The sequence below is a fragment of the Podarcis tiliguerta genome (genome assembly GCF_965153285.1).
Source record: "Podarcis tiliguerta genome assembly, chromosome: 14".
In the NCBI taxonomy this organism is placed as follows: domain Eukaryota; kingdom Metazoa; phylum Chordata; class Lepidosauria; order Squamata; family Lacertidae; genus Podarcis; species Podarcis tiliguerta.
This window is the reverse complement of record NC_139547.1, coordinates 52,814,864-52,833,986: the sequence shown is the minus strand read 5'-3', so window position 1 is coordinate 52,833,986 and position 19,123 is coordinate 52,814,864. Positions and strand designations below refer to the sequence as shown.

At 49.7% G+C, this 19,123-nt stretch overlaps 3 protein-coding genes across 8 annotated transcripts in view; 1 reads left to right on the top strand and 2 right to left on the bottom strand.

The window, feature by feature from the left end:
• FSCN1 (fascin actin-bundling protein 1) overlaps window positions 1-19,123 on the bottom strand; it is a 333,406-nt gene that overhangs the window by 73,559 nt on the left and 240,724 nt on the right. The gene's annotated exons all lie outside the window — the stretch shown is intronic.
• Window positions 1,261-4,928, top strand: NUDT16L1 (nudix hydrolase 16 like 1). The gene is given in 3 exon segments (XM_083413863.1): window positions 1,261-2,287; window positions 2,290-2,417; window positions 3,134-4,928. Coding segments are annotated over 3 exon segments (495 nt in total). The 5' UTR covers window positions 1,261-2,172; the 3' UTR covers window positions 3,386-4,928.
• Window positions 4,601-18,517, bottom strand: NAA60 (N-alpha-acetyltransferase 60, NatF catalytic subunit). Of its 6 annotated transcripts, none has more exons than XM_083413781.1 (8): window positions 18,259-18,443; window positions 16,765-16,852; window positions 11,177-11,292; window positions 10,399-10,528; window positions 9,640-9,736; window positions 8,471-8,705; window positions 7,380-7,543; window positions 4,601-7,165 (listed from the first exon to the last, which is right to left on the bottom strand). In XM_083413781.1, exons 3-7 carry the CDS (start codon window positions 11,284-11,286, stop codon window positions 7,387-7,389), a joined length of 729 nt encoding a protein of 242 aa, XP_083269907.1. In that variant the 5' UTR covers window positions 11,287-11,292; window positions 16,765-16,852; window positions 18,259-18,443; the 3' UTR covers window positions 4,601-7,165; window positions 7,380-7,386. The 6 variants fall into 6 exon arrangements, with proteins under 6 accessions (XP_083269907.1, XP_083269908.1, XP_083269909.1 ...); XM_083413782.1 differs by lacking the exon at window positions 18,259-18,443 and adding an exon at window positions 17,986-18,159; XM_083413783.1 differs by lacking the exon at window positions 16,765-16,852 and having other exon boundaries at window positions 18,393-18,517.

The following is a 19,123-nucleotide window of genomic DNA, read 5'->3' as shown; positions in this document are numbered from 1 at the left end:
GGCCAGCCGGCCCGGGAGGGAAGGCAGCGCTCTGCACATGCCCAGAGCATCCTCGCCCCTCCGCGCCGAACAGACGGACTACATTTCCCAAGACGCGCAGCGGCGGCAGGAAGGATCTAGCTCCGCCCCGTCGAGTCTCGAGGCGGAGCCGCTGTCAGGCGAGCAGCCTCTCCATTGGGCCGGGCGGCTGCCAGTCCGCCAGGCGGCGCCCCCATTGGACGCCGCCCCCTCTCCCCGCGCGCTCCGGGGGTCGGCGGGTCCGCGGCGATGGCGGCGCCGGAGCTGAGGGGACCAACGGCTCCTTCCGTCGTCGGGCAGCCGCGTCTCGCCGCGCCCCGGACGGCCGCCTCCGCCTCGGGCCTGGAGCAGCTGGGCCTGGCGGGCCGGGCCGAGCTGGGGCCCCTGAGGCGAGGCGCTCCGCCTGGAGCCCCGCCCCGCATCCCGACATGCTCTTCGGTCGCATCCCGCTGCGCTGCGCCTCCCTGCTGAGGGGCGTGGCTTGAGGGATGGGGCGGGGCATGTGGGAGCGATGGCTCCGCCCACGCAGGGACGCCACGTGCTCAGCAGCCACGTGGGAGGTCGGCCGAGCGCTCTTCTGATGATGATGATTAATTATTATTTATTTATTCCAAGGGAACGTGTACCCCTAAACATTTTGTGAATCTAAGTTTGGCCTCATTGAGAGGCAGCATTTCAATATGAGTAGGAAAATAAGAACATTTTTTTAAAAAAGAAAAAAAGCACTGATAATTCCCTTCATCAAGAGACCACAGGGCGGATTATTATTATTAGATATTTATTATTATATATTTACACTCCGCCAACAGGAACTCAAGGCAGCCTACAGGTAAAAACAGGGAACACAAAAATACATAATTAAATCATAGTAAATGAGGGCGGACACGGGTGGCGCTGTGGGTAAAAGCCTCAGCGCCTAGGGCTTGCCGATCGAAAGGTCGGCGGTTCGAATCCCCGCGGCGGGGTGCGCTCCCGTTGTTCGGTCCCAGCGCCTGCCAACCTAGCAGTTCGAAAGCACCCCCGTGGGCAAGTAGATAAATAGGGACCGCTTACTAGCGGGAAGGTAAACGGCGTTTCCGTGTGCAGCTCTGGCTCGCCAGATGCAGCTTGTCACGCTGGCCACGTGACTCGGAAGTGTCTTAGTACAGCGCTGGCCCCCGGCCTTTTGAGTGAGATGGGCGCACAACCCTAGAGTCTGTCAAGACTGGCCCGTACGGGCAGGGGTACCTTTACCTTTAAATGAGGGCGAAAAGACAAATCACAGACACACATCACTGTGTGCAGAACTGGGGTGAGACAGTCAGAACATAATGTTGGCCCATCTGCATGGAGCCCAATTCAAAGTGCAGCTTTTGAGCTATAAAGCCTATTAAGCAGCTCAGGACCACAATACCCAAAGAACCGCCTCTCCCTATATAAACCAACGCTGTGATTTCCATCTGAGGCCCTTCTTCATGTTCCTCTGTGTGAGGTCTGGAGGGTGGCAACACAAGAACGCGTCTTTGCAGTGGCTCCCCAGTTGTGGGACACTCCCCAGGGAGGTTCATCTGGCGCCGTCATTGCCAATTTTTAGGCGCCAGGCAAACACGTTTTTCTTGAGCCAGGACTTGGGCTGCTTGTGTTTCTGTGCGCTCTGGCACTCATCATGGTCCTCTGTGCACCAGAAGCAGTTTCATCATGCTAGCCATGTGACCTGGAAAAGCTGTCTGTGGACAAATGCCAGCTCCCTTGGCCTGAAAAGCGAGATGAGCACCACACCCCAGTGTCACCTTTGACTGGACTTAACTGTCCTTTATTGGCTGATTAATATTCTACAGCCTTGTAAATGTTTCTGTGGGAAGGAGATTTTTTGTTTCGTTGTTTCTTGATTTGACTATTTGTGCTTTTACCTTGTTTTTTTCCTTGTGAACTGCCCCGAGTTCTTTTGAGGAAGGTTGGTATATAAATCTAATAAGTAAATAAACAAACAACCCAAAGAAAGGCCTTGGGTTGATTAGAAACTGAAGGCCTGGGTGAGGAGGAACATTTTCGCCTGGCACTTACCAAGGTATGCAGCAAAGGTGCCAGGCAAGCCGCCAAGGGAAAAGCCTTCCACAAAAAGGGAGCTGCTGCAGAAAATGGATGCCCTAGTAACACCCTCCTCCTGTGTCGCAGATGCGTTTCAATGGCCATTTGGGCTTCCCTGGAGGGTTCGTGGACTGGTGGTTCTGGTCACTGGAGGACGGCCTGAACCGGGTGCTGGGCTTGGATGGTGTGTGTCTGACAGAAGCCACCTGGCTTCACACACCACGGAGGGCCCCCAGCAAATGGTGGCCCACTCGTATGCCAAGCAGCTGACCTTGCTGGAGCTGCATGCTGCCGAGATCAGTGTCGTGCCCTCGTGGGACCATGGAATGGAGGTTGGGCTCCAGGGGTCAACAGCAGGACAGAGGGCAGATGGAGGTTCGGTGGAAAGGCTGCTTAGGAGGGCTGCTGGCCACACCTGGCCAAGAATATTGGAGGGGACAAAGGGTTAATGGGGTGGGAGAGATTGATAGGGCTTCCCCTGGGTGGGGCTTTCATTTGGTGGCCTTAACCTCAGGGCAAAGGGCATTCCTTAATCTTCCAAGCAGTGAGGCTCTAGACTGCAGTGCAATATATAGGTTTTCCTAGGTAAAGGTAAAGGGACCCCTGACCATTAGGTCCAGTCGTGACCGACTCTGGGGTTGCGGCGCTCATCTCACTTTATTGGCCAAGGGAGCCGGCGTACAGCTTCTGGGTCATGTGGCCAGCATGACTAAACCGCTTCTGGCGAACCAGAGCAGCGCACGGAAACGCCTTTTACCTTCCCACCAGAGCGGTACCTATTTATCTACTTGCACTTTTATGTGCTTTTGAACTGCTAGGTTGGCAGGAGGAGGGACCGAGCAATGGGAGCTCACCCCGTCACAGGGATTCGAACCGCCGACCTTCTGATCAGCAAGTCCTAGGCTCTGTGGTTTAACCCACAGTGCCACTCAAGTCCCATACAGGTTTTCCTAGTGCAGAGGAAAAAGAGCCCTTTGACTGTGGGTGATGGTGGGCTGCAACATGGTGGTATTTTCTGGTCACAGAGCATTTACCCATGCTGTTGCAGGTGATGAGAATGGTTCGAGTGCCCCTGTACACCCAGAAAGATCGCACGAGCGGGCTGCCTTCCTTCCTGGGGAATTCCTTTGTCAGCACAGCCAAATTCCAGCTCCTTTATGCCTTGAAAGTCTTGAACATGGTGCCTGTGGAGAAGTTGGCAGAAACTGTGGCTGCCACGCAGAAACCCCAGAGGCCTTCCTTAGAAGCAGCCTCAGCCACCCCCACAACCGGTTCCTACTTCAGGAAATTTATTTTTTAATGTGATAGCTTTGAGCACCAGAGGAGTCAATTTTGTTGCTGTGCTGAAAGTGGAGACCAGAAGAATAAAAAACTTTTTTGTTGCACCTACAGAAGACTAGGCTTGTGTTTCTACCCAGCTGTTAAAACTGCATAGCTGACCTTTTGTTTGAACCTACATAGCTTAACAGAGGGATGCTCCAGAATGCTGCTTCTCTCCCACAGGGGTATACAGCTAACTCTCTTCCTATCTCCAAGTGGCACAGTCAGGCTTTCCATAAATTTCCAAGATTAGCCCAAGCTGCCCATTTAATCTGAAAGCTTCTACCTCTCATGTGATTTATTTCAGGTATCTCTACAAGTGAAAGGGCAAAACAGCAAAATTCTGAAATGCATTAAGAGTTCTCTAAACCTAGCCCACCCCTTACGAAAGATGTACTCAAAAGGGACACAGATGGCAGCCTAGGAGTCAAGAGCACAAGCTAGGTGCAAAGCTCAGCGGGTGGGCTGAGTCTTAGGCAAAGCCACTTTCTTAGTCACACAGCCATCCATCGCAGGGCAGCAACAGCACTGCCCTACCATGAAAGGAGCTTTGCAGTAAGGATTGCTCAGGTCCAGTTTATACGTGCGGTAGAATCCACCAGCAAAGCTTTTTCTAGACTGTACTAGCTCAAAGGTATGGAATCCCTTTCCCCTGCACCAGCCCTCATCTGGAAAACCAGAGCATCATTCGGAAAAGCCCAAGTATTAACATTTGCTTCAGAAGGAAATGACTTAAGCTCATTCCGAAAGGGCTCCCTTTCATACAAAGCTGGTTGACTTTGTTAGCCCACCCGCCCGTCAGTCTACTTCACTTCACAGCTGCTTACTGTGACTAGCAGTGGCTCAGAGTCTTGGCTGGGGCCTGGATATGTGATCTTAGCTGTGCAAAGCACTAAGGCTACGGGTGGATCCTTCTTCACCCTAAGCTGTTAATTTCCCCGCTCTCTGCTGCTGTGTTGCCTGGCCTTGCCCTGTGCATGGGGAGACATAGGCAAATGCCACCGGGGCAGGGGGGCGAACAAGTGGCAGTAGCACAGAGTAGCACAAGTCTTGGCAGGGGCAGCTGCCTTTGGTGTGTGCTTCTGAAAAAGCTCTTCCGCCCCAACGGTCTGGCTTCATGGGCCAGAGCCCTGAGGAACAAAGGCAGGAGACCACACGGTTGTGCAATGGCTAAAAACAAGACAGGAGAGTCGCAAACAAAACAAACTCTTTTAATCAAAGACATTTAAAGTGACTGGCTGGCCTTTGCTCTTCAATAAATAAGGGTTGTGGCGGACACCACCGTCTTCTCAAAGGGGCAGGCCCACAGCTGAGCCCTTTTGTTTCCTTTTCCTGAAGCCATCTGTTTAGGAGTAGTGTGTGCACAGACAACAGGCAAGCAGGCAGGCAGGCATACAAGAGCCACAAAGAGCTCAGACAAGGAGTATACAAAAGCATGAAAAGAAAACCAAAATACACATGGAAACAGTAACAGCTCAGGACATTCTCAGGCAAAAGGAAAGTTTCAAAACGAAACAAAAACCCACCACAACACACACTTAAAAGAAAATCACACACAATGATTGTTATTTAAATGGACTTTCCTAAATCCAAGCTTGGGGGCCCTTGGAGGACGTGACACCCTCCCTGCCTTTTATGCAAAGGGCAGCATTGCCAGTGCAATCAATCCATGTGGCAAGGAAGCACCCCAAGTGTCAGCTCAGCCTGCCAGGGATGTGCCTCTTAATTTGAGAGCCAAAGCTCTGGAAGATTTCTGCCCTCTGCAGCATAATGGGGGTTCTTGATCGTTACTGGAAGGCAGGTAACATTTTATCAAGCCCTAGATGGCAGGAAGTACCACTGAAGCCTTGCCAAAGCCAGCACCACTATGGCTAGCCTGTTGAGTTTGGGAAACTGGACCATCACAGTCCCTCGTGAGCCAGGTGACCAGACACAGTGGAGGGGTTCTGTGTCTACCCTTCCTATTAAAGAGGCAGCTCTTTTCCCCGAAGCCATACATAGATAGGGAGCACCTGCCTGGGCTTCTGAATCCTCCTTCCAATTAGACAAACAGCAACATGATGGAAGAGGAAACCTAAGAGTTGTTTTATTCCTTAAAATCGAAAAGTGCAAGTCTCAGAACAGAGCTGAGCATGCAGTCAGATTAAGCCAATATTGGGGGAAGGGACCCCTTTGGGGCAGGGGAGACCGTGGGCCCTTCATCATCTGATAGACACTGCAATATCTCAGCATCTTCCTGCTGCAAATGCGGTGAGATCTATATTGCTTTCTAATTCCAACTGGAAATTCAGACCTGCTGCTCCATCAAGCTTTGTATAATCTCAGCTGGGTGGTAAACAAATGGGCATTCTGGAAGGGAGGGAAGAGGCATCTGGTCATGCAGGGGCCTCCTAGCTCACAGAGCAGCATAGTTAAGAAGAGGAGCTCGCTGGCACTGTTCCAAAAGTCCACTTGGATGCTGGCAACTCTTCCCAGAAGACGACAGCAGAGGGACAGGCTGTCTGCCCTGCATCCAGCACACCTTGACTTCACTGCAGTCATATAGTGGGGAGATGCCTCCTGAGAATCAGAGAAGTCGTAACCCTGTCGGTGCTGCTCTCTGCAAAGCACTCCTTCTCCGGGGAGGTGTTGTGCACAAGAGCCAAGCACCTTATCCTACTGGCCTGTAGGGCAGCCATAGTGGATAGCTGTGGCGCAAAGCCCAGATGGGGCAGGGCAGTGCAGTTGTGCCCCACCCCACGCTTGAGGGACCAGAGGGCTACACCATGCACCTTTGGGCAGCAGAGCCAGGGGTTAATAGCTAAATGGGGAACGGGTGTCGTGTGCAAAACGTGGCAAACAAAAAGCATCCATTGAAGGCCCCCAAGGTGCCTCAACAGACAGCAGGAACCAAAGGTGAGACTTCTGCCTTGCAGCATAGCAAGTGTCTCCTCTGTACGTCCTCAACCCTGGCTGCAACCTCGTTGGGAGACCCATTTCCACAATTACACCTTGGGACACTGGGGAAACTGACAGGCAAGCACTTCAGGCTCCCACCGGAAGATTCAGCAAAGGAGGAAGTGAAGGGCCCCTGAGTTTCCACAGCAAGGTGGATTCCTCAAGTCAGATCTTCCCACACCTTCACAGCATCCACAGGTCTTGCGTTCTAGCTCAGACTACAGGCAGAATTCTATATACACAGTGTATGTTGAGAAATACACACCCACTCACCCATTTCACTATGAAACAGCCAATCCAAGATGCTTCATTTAAAACCACCCCCAGGCGAAGGAAGCCCGTGTGAGAGGGGAGGCGCTGGAGCTCTGGGCTTCCCAGCAGCTGACAAAAATAGAAGTGCAGCTTATGAAGCCACAACTTTTACACCAAAGGAGTGAAAAACTGCATCGGCCTTCTCTGCTCCTAGTCACAGCATCAGGAAAAAAATCAACACAGTCTTCCTCTCTTTTGTGCAAGGTCCATCCTCACCCCAAGCGGAGGGCTTGGAGCATACCTGGTGTCTCTCGGGCAGCTGCTGAAAGACTGGCTGGAGGATGAACAGCTGCTCACCTCCAGCGCAGGAGGAGGAGGAGCATCTACGGGAGAACCATGACTTTCAACCTGCAAACTCTTCCTTAAGCCCTGGGGCAACATGGGAAACGAGAGCCCAGCAAGATGAGAAGATCTGCCAAGTCTTGGCTAGTTCACAGAGGGGCATCCAGGTTCATGGGATGGATCAGCGAGCAAAACCGTTGTCCGTTTCATCACGTAGAGAAGGACCTGCCTACGAGAGAACCACTGTTCAGAACCATCAAAGAACAAGCATCGTGCCACATTCAAGGTGGAGCCTGCCCCAGTGCTAATGCACTTGCACCTTAAATGTAAATTTTACTAAACAGAGCATACAGCAGTGGGTGCCAGGGTGGCCTCCACGTCTTGCTCCCAGCACAAGGAGCACCCACAGGACAGGGAAATGGCATGACCAGGCTGCAACTTACCTTAGAATCACATTGTCCGGCTGTATTCAATGCCACTCTTTGCTGAAATGCCCGACCATGGCAAGAGACTGCAGAGGAGGCTCTGGGCTTGGCGGTAGATCCGCTGGGGAATTGTGCAGGGGCTCAGACTGGCCAAGGTCGATCCGATGTGCTGAAGATAGTCAGTGCAGTGCCGTTAAGGAGCCCCAACAATGAAGACTGAGACAGCTGAATTGGCCAAGCCAAAGAAGCAGCAGCAGCAGCAAGTGCCATCGCTGCTGCTCTCTCTGGGAGGAGTCTCAGGATTCCATTTTACGAAGAGGGAAGTGGCTGGACAGCGCTGCAAGTGTCAGCTCAGTGGCACAGCAGACTCAGGCCCAGAGAGTCTTGCATGCTAGAGCAGGACACTTTGGCGGCAGGGCAAGTTCTTTGGGAAATATTGCTTCCCATGGAAAGAGGGTCCATCACCTGCAAACTCTAATGTGCTCTGGGTCCCCAGCCCAGGACACTGGGATTGCTCAGGGGAGCAGCATAAATATTTCCATGTAATGTGCATCATGATTATAATCTGGACTTTGTGCCTCTCAAGGCCAAGACACTTGGGCCCTACTAAAGAGGCAATCCATAACCAAAGTCTTAAAAGTCAAACATGAACACACCTGGCAATTATTACTTGTTTGTGCACCAGGAGGAAGCACTAGACACAGAAAGGTGGCAGCTCCACAAAGGTAGGAATTCTTTCCCCTGCAGATTATCAAAATATAAGAATGAAGTCTATTCTGGAAGGGGTGCAAGGCCTAGGAAAGGAAGCAAATATGCAGTAATTTAACTTCTTTCAATATATTGCATCTTGCATTGCACTGGACATTTTGTCTCAGGTACAATGTCTATATTAGGAGAGTCCTATTTGGCTGCAGCAGTGGCCAGCCCCCCCCCCCCCAGCAGTGCCAGCCTGGGTCTCGGTAGGATGAAGGGGCTCTCACCCTGCCCTGAGCTGCCAAGCACCAGTCCCCGACCTATGCTCATGCAACAGGGTGCATGGCTTCTCAAAACACCACAGACCAGATCATGAGCAGCATCCCACAGCCTGCCAGACCACCAGCAAAGGATATAAGATTGTCCATGGAGGGTGCCCACCATTGATGTACAGAACATAAGTGAAGCCATCTTTGAGGACGCCTCTTATGGAATAATAGTAGGGCAGGTAATGGTGCTGCTTAAAGTCTCTGTTTTCATAGAAGTTTATAGCAGTGTTGTTAGTGGTGAGGACATGCAGGTAGATGGCTTTGCAGTGATCCTGGGCAGTCGTTGATATGTGATCTTTCAAGCTTTCAAGTAAGAGAGAACCTACCACAGGAGAGAAAGCGTTAGAAGCAACAAACGCGGCCAACCCACTATCCACGCAGTTTTCGCTGCTACTTTGCTGTGACATGCCCTTACTCTGAAGCAAGGGTTCCCCCCTACCTTGCACCCCCTCCCCGCTAGTACTGGAACAGGAACGCTTCCATCTCTTAATTTTTGGACTACTTAGCAGAAGCGACACATTGCGCAATGTTGCCAAGTGTGACCCTGGCCAGTGGACACGGATAGCCTGGCAAGGGGCTTGTCAGGTTAATTGCAGCTTGAAATATATACTCTGGGGTGAGGATGAATGGCCACTTATGTCCATTAAGGGGCAGGCTTTCTGCAGTTTTAAAACACAGGCTTGGAGTTGTGCTGCAGTGAAGACCATGACAAGGGCTCTGCCCACTCTGCCTGACAAGGCTTCCACACCACATTTCCTGGCATCTTCAGCTAAGGCTGGGGGGATTTTTCGATTGCAGTATGAAAGCGTCACAAGCACCTCAGTTTTTAGTTAAGAGGAAAGGCACATTTCCAGCTCCCATGTTTGTGAGGATAGGCTTGAAAGCATGGAGGCAAAGAATGAGAAGCTCTCGGAAGCCACCGGGAGGCAGGTAGTAGCTGGGGGGTCCTGCCTCAGAGGGGACACATGGAATTCCTTGCCCCTAGACATGGAGAGCGCAAAGCAGCAGCACTCTTCTAGTCCAGAAATGTGAGTTCCCTTCTTTTTCAAGCGCAGAGGAGTATACACAGATGTGCAATCTGCTCTTGTGCTTGTGATGCAATAACATGGCCTTTTTTGGTGTGTTGCTTGACTGACTACAGCAGTGCGAAGTATTTAAAGTGCAATCCTATGTATGTCTACTCAGAATCGGGTCCCACTGTGGGCTTACTTCCAAGGCAACTATGCATATGAGATTGCAAGCTAAGATACTCTTACCTATGCCATGCTTTCGAAATTCTTTTACCACTCCTAAGCTTAAAATGTAAGCAACCTGAGTATCCACCGGGAAACTGGAAGCTAAAATGTCACCATCCTAAAGGGGAGGGAAAAAACCACATCAGAAAGGCATTTACACAACACACAAAGATACAGAACCCATTTTTCTGGCATGCTTCGTGCTTTTTGCCAAGCAGCCTCTTTGCCAATCCAGCCTCCTTCACTTGGCAACTTGGATGGAGGCAAGGAAGATTTGGAGCAGACACACACACACACACACACACACACACACACGTCCAGGGGAGGGGGGCCAAATGGAAATTGGCAGATGGTAAATAAGAAGATGGGAGTTGAAACTGGAGTCTATGGAGAGGGGCAGAGAACAGTCAAAATTGAGAAAGTCCCTACCCAACACCACTGGAAATGCCTTTCAAGCCTCAGGATCTCTAGCACACGGTTGAGGAGCCTGTGGCCCTCCAGATGTTCATGGACTGCCACTCCAATCAGCCCCCCAAGCATGGCCAATGGCTGGGGATGACGGAAACGACAGTCAGACATTTGGAGAGCCATAGGTTCCCCACCCATCCTTTAGCAGATGCTGCCTTCACAAGCGCACGACTGAAACCATGAAAGGCAGCTAGCTTGCTGTCCCATTATAAAGACAAACATGGACTCCATGATGCAAGCCTCAATTGCTCAATGGCTGGTGGGTAGGCAAGGGTTGTGCACCTGTTCCTGGAGCGGGGCCCTCTCTCATACCTCTTTGTGCACTTTTGTTCGACTCTTGATCTCAGCAACTATCATTCCCACAATAGAGCCTCGGTAAGTGGCTGCCAGGGAAAAAAACTTCTTGTTGGAGGTGATGTCCCGATACCATGAGTCAGGGTACCTGGGAAGAAAGGTACAGACAGAGGTGAGGGAAGAACCCAGCAGATCTCATACGAGCTGCAGCACATGTGCGGTGGAAAGATTTCCCCTGCTGTTTCTTCACATGGAAAATTTTCCATTTCTATACATAGAATTGTACAGTTTGAAGGGACCCCGAATTTCATTATAAAACAACAACTGTAACATACAGATAGATGGATACAATACCAGTCAAGCTGGGTAGTTGCAAAGTTGTATTTAACTTGTTTTCTAGTGACTTTCCCTAGAAAGCACGCATTAATACAAATAGGATGTCAATAGCATTCAGAGTTTGTTTACAATTTAAAGGGGGGCAGTGATGTGAGGAAGTGTCTGCTATTAAGAGTCATTTCTGGGGAAAGCCTTGAGGGCAAGATAGTGAAGCCTGGAGGATCAACATCCGGGCCCAAAGCCTGAGGTTCCCAGCCCTGGTCTCGATGGCTTTTGGTTGACAGTTTTCTCAGTTTATGATCAACTGCCCCAGCAAACAACAGGATCTCTGAGTCGACAGTGTCAGCTCTGGCTGTGGTTACACCTGCCAGTTCACGAAATTCAAGGAGGCAGATTCCATTCCCCTTCCTCCCTCCACCCCCCCCCCAAATCAGTTGCAGGAGCCCAGGCTGCAACATACTCTATTGGGAACCAATCACCGCAGAGCTGCTTGACTGTGTCTATGTCATCATGGCACAGAAGACGAAGGTATATCTCACTAAGTGCAGTTGGAGGCACCTCCTCTGTCATTCACACCTGGAAAAGAAAAGAAAGAAACGGTTTTTAAGCAGAGGTTGGATGACCAACTGTCATGGATGCTTTAGCTGAGGTTCCTGCATAGCAGGGGGTTGGACTGGTTGACCCTTGGAGTCCCTTCCACCTCAACAATTCTACAATTATATGATCACATCCTATAAAAATACAGTGGGCCCTCGGGTTATGTTACCTTTGGGTAATGTAACTTTCAGGTTGTGAATGTGGCAAACCTGGAAGTGTATACTTCTGGGTTTCGCCCTGCGCACATGCACAGAAGCGCTTTATCATGCTGCGTGCATGCGCAGAAGCAGCGCCTCTTACGGAATTTTCGGGGTCCGTACGGACCCCCGGAACGAATTACATTCGTATCCAGAGGGTCCACTGTAATATAAAATAATCATCAAAATGACTGGCTTGCCTTGAAAATATTCAAATTGTCAGCATAAAAAAGATATTCAATAAGCACCTGAAAATTTATCCTACCTCTGCAAGCACCTCCTACATCCTGATGCTACTGATCTCAGCTCAGCCTGCAATGTCCACCCCCCCCCACCGGAAGGAGGCCTGCAACTGGTCCTGAGCTGCCTGCTTCCTATTCACTTCCTATGAGCTGCTTTGCCAAACTCTGCACTCCAGGAACTTAAACTGAAAAGCAAACAAGCTTGCTTGGTTTGAATACAGCAGGTGCAGGGAACCTTTGACCTTCCAGATGTTGCTGAACCACAACTTCCATTAGCCCCAGAAAGCAGGCAAATGGCCAGGAATGATGGGAGTTCCCCAAACCTGGAGAAGAACATGATTAGATAACCAAAAAAACAAAGTCTGCATGAGCAACAGGCAGAGATTTTCCCTCAGCGACCAAGGTACAAAGGACAGGTCTGTGTGCATGCATTCTTCACATGATAAAATGAAAGCTTCTGTTGGGGCTAAATTGGGGGGGGGGTATCTTGCTGCTGCATCAAGCACTGTAATGCACTCTGTACATCAAAGGCAACCTAGATGTTCCCAACACCAAACATTCTCTCTTTGCCATGTGTATGTTTACCTGCTGCAGACAAGCCAAATCCAATGACCCTGACTGTGGGAAATTCAAAAGGCCCAAAGTCTGCCTTGGCAAATGCTACTACTGCCAGCTCTACATAGACATAAGAAGGGAAATGTCAGTGCTGCTAATCTTTATTCAGTTCCAGGAACATCTTTGATATTAACTCAACTGCTGGACCATCTGTTACCTATTTATTTTAATCTAAAGCCCTCTACTGGGGACGTGGGTGGTGCTGTGGTTTAAACCACTGAGCCTCTTGGGCTTGCCGATCAGAAGGTCGGCGGTTTGAATCCCCGCGACGGGGTGAGCTCCCGATGCTCAGTCCCAGCTCCTGCCAACCTAGCAGTTCAAAAGCACGCCCAAAAAAGTGCAAGTAGATAAATAGGTACTGCTCCTGCGGGAAGGTAAACGGCATTTCCATGCGCTGCTCTGGTTTCGGTGTTCTGTTGCACCAGAAGCGGCTTAGTCATGCTGCCCACATGACCTGGAAAAACTGTCTGTGGACCAACGCCAGCTCCCTCAGCCTAAAAGCGAGATGAGCGCCGCAACCCCAGAGTCGTCTACAACTGGACTTAACTGTCAGGGGTCCTTAACCTTTACCTTTTTTAAGCCCTCTACCAGTGTAAATGCAATACAAAGAACAATTTTGTGTATTGAATTCAGCAGAACTTACTTCCAAGTAAACATGTGTAGGATCAGAAAATATAGTTCTCATATGACTTTAGTGGAGCTACTTTCATGCACAGGATCACACTCCAAGGCAGAGGTAAATCAGACTGACAGGCATCCTTAATGTGGTTTGAGAGGAACACCTGGCTCAAACCCTCTTCCTATCTAATTAGTAAGTGGGGAGGGGAGTTGATGAGTGGAAGATCTAGCCTTGGGATGGACAGTCCAACTTGATAACATTTGCCTTTTTAAAAGTGCCAAAGGACTTCTTCTTCTTATTATTATTATTATTATCCATATTTATAAATTGCCTAACAATTCCAAAATGTAGTGCACAGATTAAAAACAAAGACAGTCCCAGCCTAAAGACTTACAACCTCAAAAACACAACACAGAAGGAAAAAGAGATGAGGAGGGAAAGGCAAATGAAAAACCCAGTCACCAGCTGTTAAAGTTAGAGTTCTTATAATGACAGACTTTAACGGAAGGAAATAGTTCAGGCAGGTAAAGCGCTGAACGCAGCTGACTTCTCAGCTGAGCTGAAGATGGTCCTGGTACCCACCTCTCCCTCTCACCTGTCAGATTGCTTCCTCTGCTGCAGCAAGGATTCTGGCTGAAACCTTTGTCTGGGAAGTAGGAAGACTACCCAGACTCAAAGCAGCAGGAAGCAAAGAGGCACAAACTGCCAGCTTACCTTCCAGAAGAGGCCAAAAGCCAGAGGGGACAGAACTAGTGCAATGTCAAGCAGACTCTCTCTTCTTGACCAAATTGCCTCCTAGCAGCAGGACCACAGCAGCCCTAAGGTTGCACCCCCTACTCATGCACATCTTTCTTAAGAATCATCAGAGATGATCCCTGCACAAGTAGAATCCAGCACTCCTGATTAAGCCAGCTACCACCCAAAACCTCCTTTCAGTAGCTTCTAGGTCCTCTTAATAACACAAAGGAGGCAGGCTCACGGCAGTTTATTATTAGTGTTGCTCTAAAACTGGGTCAAAACACCATGTGCTTTGCATTTTGCAAAGAAAACGCTTTAACACAGCAGATGGAAAATATCACCATGGGGACTTTGCTTCCTGCAAGACGGCTGAGTCTTTAGGGGGTCTCGTCACAGCAGCTCTGATGGCTACCAGACACAAAGGGAAGAAAATCACCACCAGTATGAGAAGACATTTTGATAACACTGAATATTTTTGGACCATACACAGCACTTCAGAATTACGGATTAGGATTATGTGGCAACTCCTCCCTGAGCAGAGGCACTCGTCAGCCATCCAAAGTAAGTCCTGCTGATTCGTGCTGCACTTGCGAATGCCCTCTTCCCATGTCCAGAACAACTTCTACTGTCATCCTGTCTTCACTTCCCAGAAAAAAACAACCATTCCTTTAATCTCACATTTTGCAGCTTTCCAGTCTTGGAAGAGGTCAAGCTTTAAACTGACTTCCTAAAAAGCTTTTGAAGAGCTTCCTTCAGAATTTCCAGTGGGCTGTTTGAAAATGACGAATATTTCTTATCCTTTGTCTGTTATAAACTCTTATGGCTCCTTCAGACTTGTGCTTCTCCCATGCCTAGAAAGCACTGGTCCCAGCGGTTTTGCCCTTGCCCTGCTTTCTCCTCAAAACCTGCTCTTTAGCAGATGTCAATCTGGAGAAAACCCAGAAGATATCAGGTTTCCCTAGGGGGAAACAGTGGGGCAAAGGCACATGGAAAAACACTCGCCCAACAAGCTTCTCAATCTCAGCATTTCAGGTAATACGCCTGTTGCTATTTCCATTCAGAGTGGAATGTTTGCATCCTCCCTGTGAGGCTCATTCCATTGTTGGTTGCTACTACATCTCATGACCATAACTGTAAAGGTTAACTATGTACAAAAACAAAGTCTTTGATATACAGTGGAACCTTGGGTTGCAGACGTAATCCGTGACAGAGGCACGTCCGCAACCTGCAGCGCTTGCATCCTGAAGGGCCGCGTCTGCGCGATTTGGTGCATCTGCACATGCGCAAGTGGCGAAACCCGGAAGTAACCCATTCCGGTACTTCTGGGTTTCTCGCGGTCCACAACCTGAAAACACATAACCTGAAGCGTCCGTAACATGAGGTATAACCATATACGCATTTTATATTTCCTTCTACCCATAGAAAGCTCTCTCCCCAGCAGCACAGGGTCCTTCCAACCAGCAACCAAGGAAGGTTTGGAAACTCTCTTGCTATCAACATGCACAACCCAGTCATTTTTAAATTTTTTTAAAAATACCCGATAAGAGATGCAAAATAGCTTTTTAGTGACAGGCATACAAATTATTCAAGGTCCAAAGTTCAAGTTAGAAATAAGAACCAGGCTTTTAATTATTTAAAACGGAGATGGCAATTAATCACAAGGATAGAATACCAGCAGGTACAGCAAACCAATTATCACATTAGCATCTCCCTGTCAAAACCTAATGGCTTCCATGGGAGAGGAATAACACAAATCAGTGAACCCAGACAGAAGCAGCATAAATCCAATGAAATACAGCGGAACCTTGGTTCTCGAACTTAATCCATTCCGGGAGTCTGTTTGACTCCCAGAACAGTTAGAAAACCAAGGCATGGCTTCTGACTGGCTGCAGGAGCTTCCTGCACTCAATCGGAAGCCGCATCGGACGTTCAGCTTCTGAAAAACATTTGCAAACCGGAACACTTCTGGATTTGCGGCGTTCAGGAGCCAAGCCATTTGGGAACCAAGGTACCACTGTACCAAAAAACAGCTTCAATGTTGTGAGAAGTACCAGCTAGAGGCCTGTGTGGGGACTCAGAATAGATCAAGGGCCTCTCCCCTCCCCTCCCTAGAAGGGAGACTTATAGGTTATCACCTCGGCCATACCAACAGCCCATTGTTCTAGCAAAGTCACTAAATATGTCCTGCTGCAACCCATTCCTCTGGTGCCTTCAGTGGACAGCAGGAGTCTACTTTCCCCCTAATTAGTAAAAACGTAACTGATCAGACAGATCAATGGAGAAAAATACACATATTTTTAAAAGGACCAATGGAAGAACAAGGTGGTCTCATTTAGAGAACAGGCCTCCTCTTTAGGCAAGGACCTTCCCACTTCCTGCCATACTCTAAAAAGGAAATGGGAGCATCAGCTCAACCCCAGTGTGTGCCATGTTGATAGAAGTGCCACCAGTCTTAGGAGGACGCAGAAAACTTTGCTAGCAACCAACCACTTGCAATTCAAGCTCTTCAAGGACACTTTCAAAAGGCAGAGAAGACTTGGCATCCTGCTTCACCTTCTGAGCCAAGTGCAGCCATGGCCCTTGCCACCCCCAGCATAGTCCCAGTTATGCTCCCCATCACACTTTACGCTACTCTCACATAAAGTCCTTTGTTTCCTCTCTGCCTGCTTGTTGTCATCCCAAATGGCAAATGTTCCCATTTTTCTCTTCTGATGCACTTCACAGGAGGCCTGCCTGTTCAGGCTTCCTTGCAATGAAAAATGTAAAGATTGAAGATGATGTCTTCACCCAAAGACATCTGCCTGGGAAACAAAACACTCAGGGTTCCTATACCCATCCTTTTAAAGAAAGGGAGGGCCTATTGGAACTGTGACTTGGATCTTTCATTGGAATGCAAAACATCCCACACATTCCGTCTCTCTCTCTCTCTCACACAAACAAAAGCAAACCTAAATGCTATTTTCAGCTTTAAAATATCAACATATTCCAAAGAGGCAATCAGGAGCAACCCAGTATAGATACACCCCCTGCCCTGGCTCACCTGCAGAAATATTAGGACTAGTCTTGACTTGATCTTACTTTTGGGCTGCTGTAAAGTCCAACTGCTAAGAGTCCAGGGTCAAGAAATCCTGTAAAAAGTGGTGAAGACACTATTACACACATCTCACCTCCCTCTTCTCCTTACTACTTTGAAAGAATCAAAACCATACCTTTATTCAAATATGGATTCCAGAGAAGTAAACAGAAAAAAAATCTAAATATCAATAGAGTATTAAAACCAACAAACCAAAAAAGAATATATTCAAACAAATCCTGAGAGTTAACAGACCAAAACTACTCAACAAGCTAAAACAATAAGTACAGCCCTGTGATGTAATGGTTAAGAGCAATGGACAAGGACCCGGGAGATCAGAGTTCACAGGAAACACACAATTAGGTCTTATGGCAGAATCAAATGGAAGCAACAAGCTTCCCCAGGAGCCACAAGTAAATTGTTTACTTCATCCCCAAGGAAATTATGTTTTCAGGATGGTTAGTTTTTTCTGGTGACTGTTGTGGCTCACTGAATGTTTGTTGCATTGCCTCGGCTGCTGTGAATGTTTGAAAAAGCGGCATGGAACTCTTTCAAACAAATAAATTTAACTTCTTATTTCATGGTGACTTTTGCGAGGGGGCAAGGTCAAGAGAGAGGGCAGCAAGATGCCGCCTCAGGAATGCCAGACCAGTGTTAACCTGAGAGGAAGTGGCTGGCACAGGACCCGTCAGGGGTAGGGAGGGTTTCCTTTGCAATCCTGGCAACTGCTTGCTCTGTACTGACAGGGGGGCCTGCGCAGTATCTTCCGCATTAATGCCTCCCACTAAGCAGGTTGCATATTCTTCTTAGAATGGGTGTGCTTTTATTTTTATGTACTTTTATTAAAGATTTCTTGGTTTACAAAAGCACGTGCAATATCTCTTTTTTCAAGTTACATTTTCTACAGATCAGTTTCATTTGTTGAGACATTGGTATTACATTAGGAAGAAAAGGGAGGGGAAGAGGTGGAGTGGTGTGTGGGGTCGGGGGCCGATGTTTGGGATTTTGTGTCAGCGAGAACGGGCGTGCATTTAATGTATTATTTTAACGGGTTTCTAAGATGCATTAATTTACGTGGGGTTTTGTTTATTTGGGGTTTTTCACTTGGTTGCAAGTTGCTCTGAGTTGCCTTTGGCTTGAAAGCGAATAATAACAATACTCTGTGTGTCGTGAGCGCGCGCCGCTTACGATACTTCGCTTCGATGCTGCGACCTTCGGGCGAAGGGCGGGTAATCGATAACCTCAGGCGCCCTTCTGCTCTGCCGGCAACCCCTGAGGGCCCATTCGCGGGGCTGCGGGAGCGTCCCCAATCCCGGGGCGGGAGAGGCCTTGCTCTCAGGGACGCGGAGGCGGCTCCCACGAAGGGAAGGCCGGGCTGCCGCCTCCTCCTGGCCGGGGCCTCCGCCGCCCCGCAGCCGGGCCCTGAGGCGGCGCGTCTCTCCCCGAGGCGTCCCGGCGTACCTGAGGAGGGGCGGCGGCTGCCCCAGCTCCAGGCCGGAGGCGGCGTCGGCACGCGGCTCGCTTAATTCATCCCGGGGAGGGAGTCCGGAGGAGGGCGCGGGCGGCGGAGAGCGAGCGGGGCCGGGAGTGGATACCTCAGCGGCAGCGGCGGCGGCGTCAAGCCCACCTCGCAAGAAGGCGGCGCCCCATTGGCCGCGCGGCGGGAGGACGGCGTCACGTGGCCGCCTGTCACCATCGAGGGCAGGCGCTGCGGCCGCGCACGCGCAAACCGAGGCAGCGGAGTCGGGCTGCCGCGCATGCCCAGTCGCGCTCCTCCCTCCCCACCCGCCTCTCGCCCTTGGCTGCCTTCTACCAGTGATCATGGAATTGCAGAGTTGGAAGGGACCCCAGGGTCATCTAGCCCAACCCCCTGCAATGCAACATGGGGCTCAAACCCACAACCCTGAGATTAAGAGTCTCATGCTCTACCAACCGATCCATGCTAGCATCTAGCCAGCCCAGATGGAGCCTCCCTGGTCCGGCGCAGTCTACCCCTGGATTGCCCTCTTGGAAGCACAGAGAGACCCCCCGAGGGTGATCTGGTCCAACCCCCCTGCAATGCAGGAATCCTCTCCTGTTTTATGGGCTTTCCATAAAAGGTGTCAGACCGGGCTCGGGGCGGCTAACAACCAATAATAAAAACAAGTTGATTAAAATACAACTTAAAAAACAAGATGCAGCCTCTTCACAGGAGGAGAAAGGAAAAAAGAGGGGGAGGGACTTCCCATATAGATGACTTCCCATACCGCAGGCAGCGTCGCCATCATAATATACTTATTTAAACCCCGCCTTTTCCCCTGAAGGGACTCAGGGAGGGTTACAGATA

Bases quoted from the DNA above. Each gene is read 5' to 3' on its own strand.
- NAA60 (XM_083413783.1), bottom strand. From the start codon at position 11,286: ATGACAGAGGAGGTGCCTCCAACTGCACTTAGTGAGATATACCTTCGT. The intron at 10,529-11,176 runs GTATGTTGCAGC...CTTTCTTCCCAG, and splicing joins GGTGATTGGTTCCCAATAGA to GTACCCTGACTCATGGTATC. The intron at 7,544-8,470 runs ATATCCTTTGCT...ACGGCACTGCAC, and splicing joins CACCCTCCATGGACAATCTT to TGACTATCTTCAGCACATCG.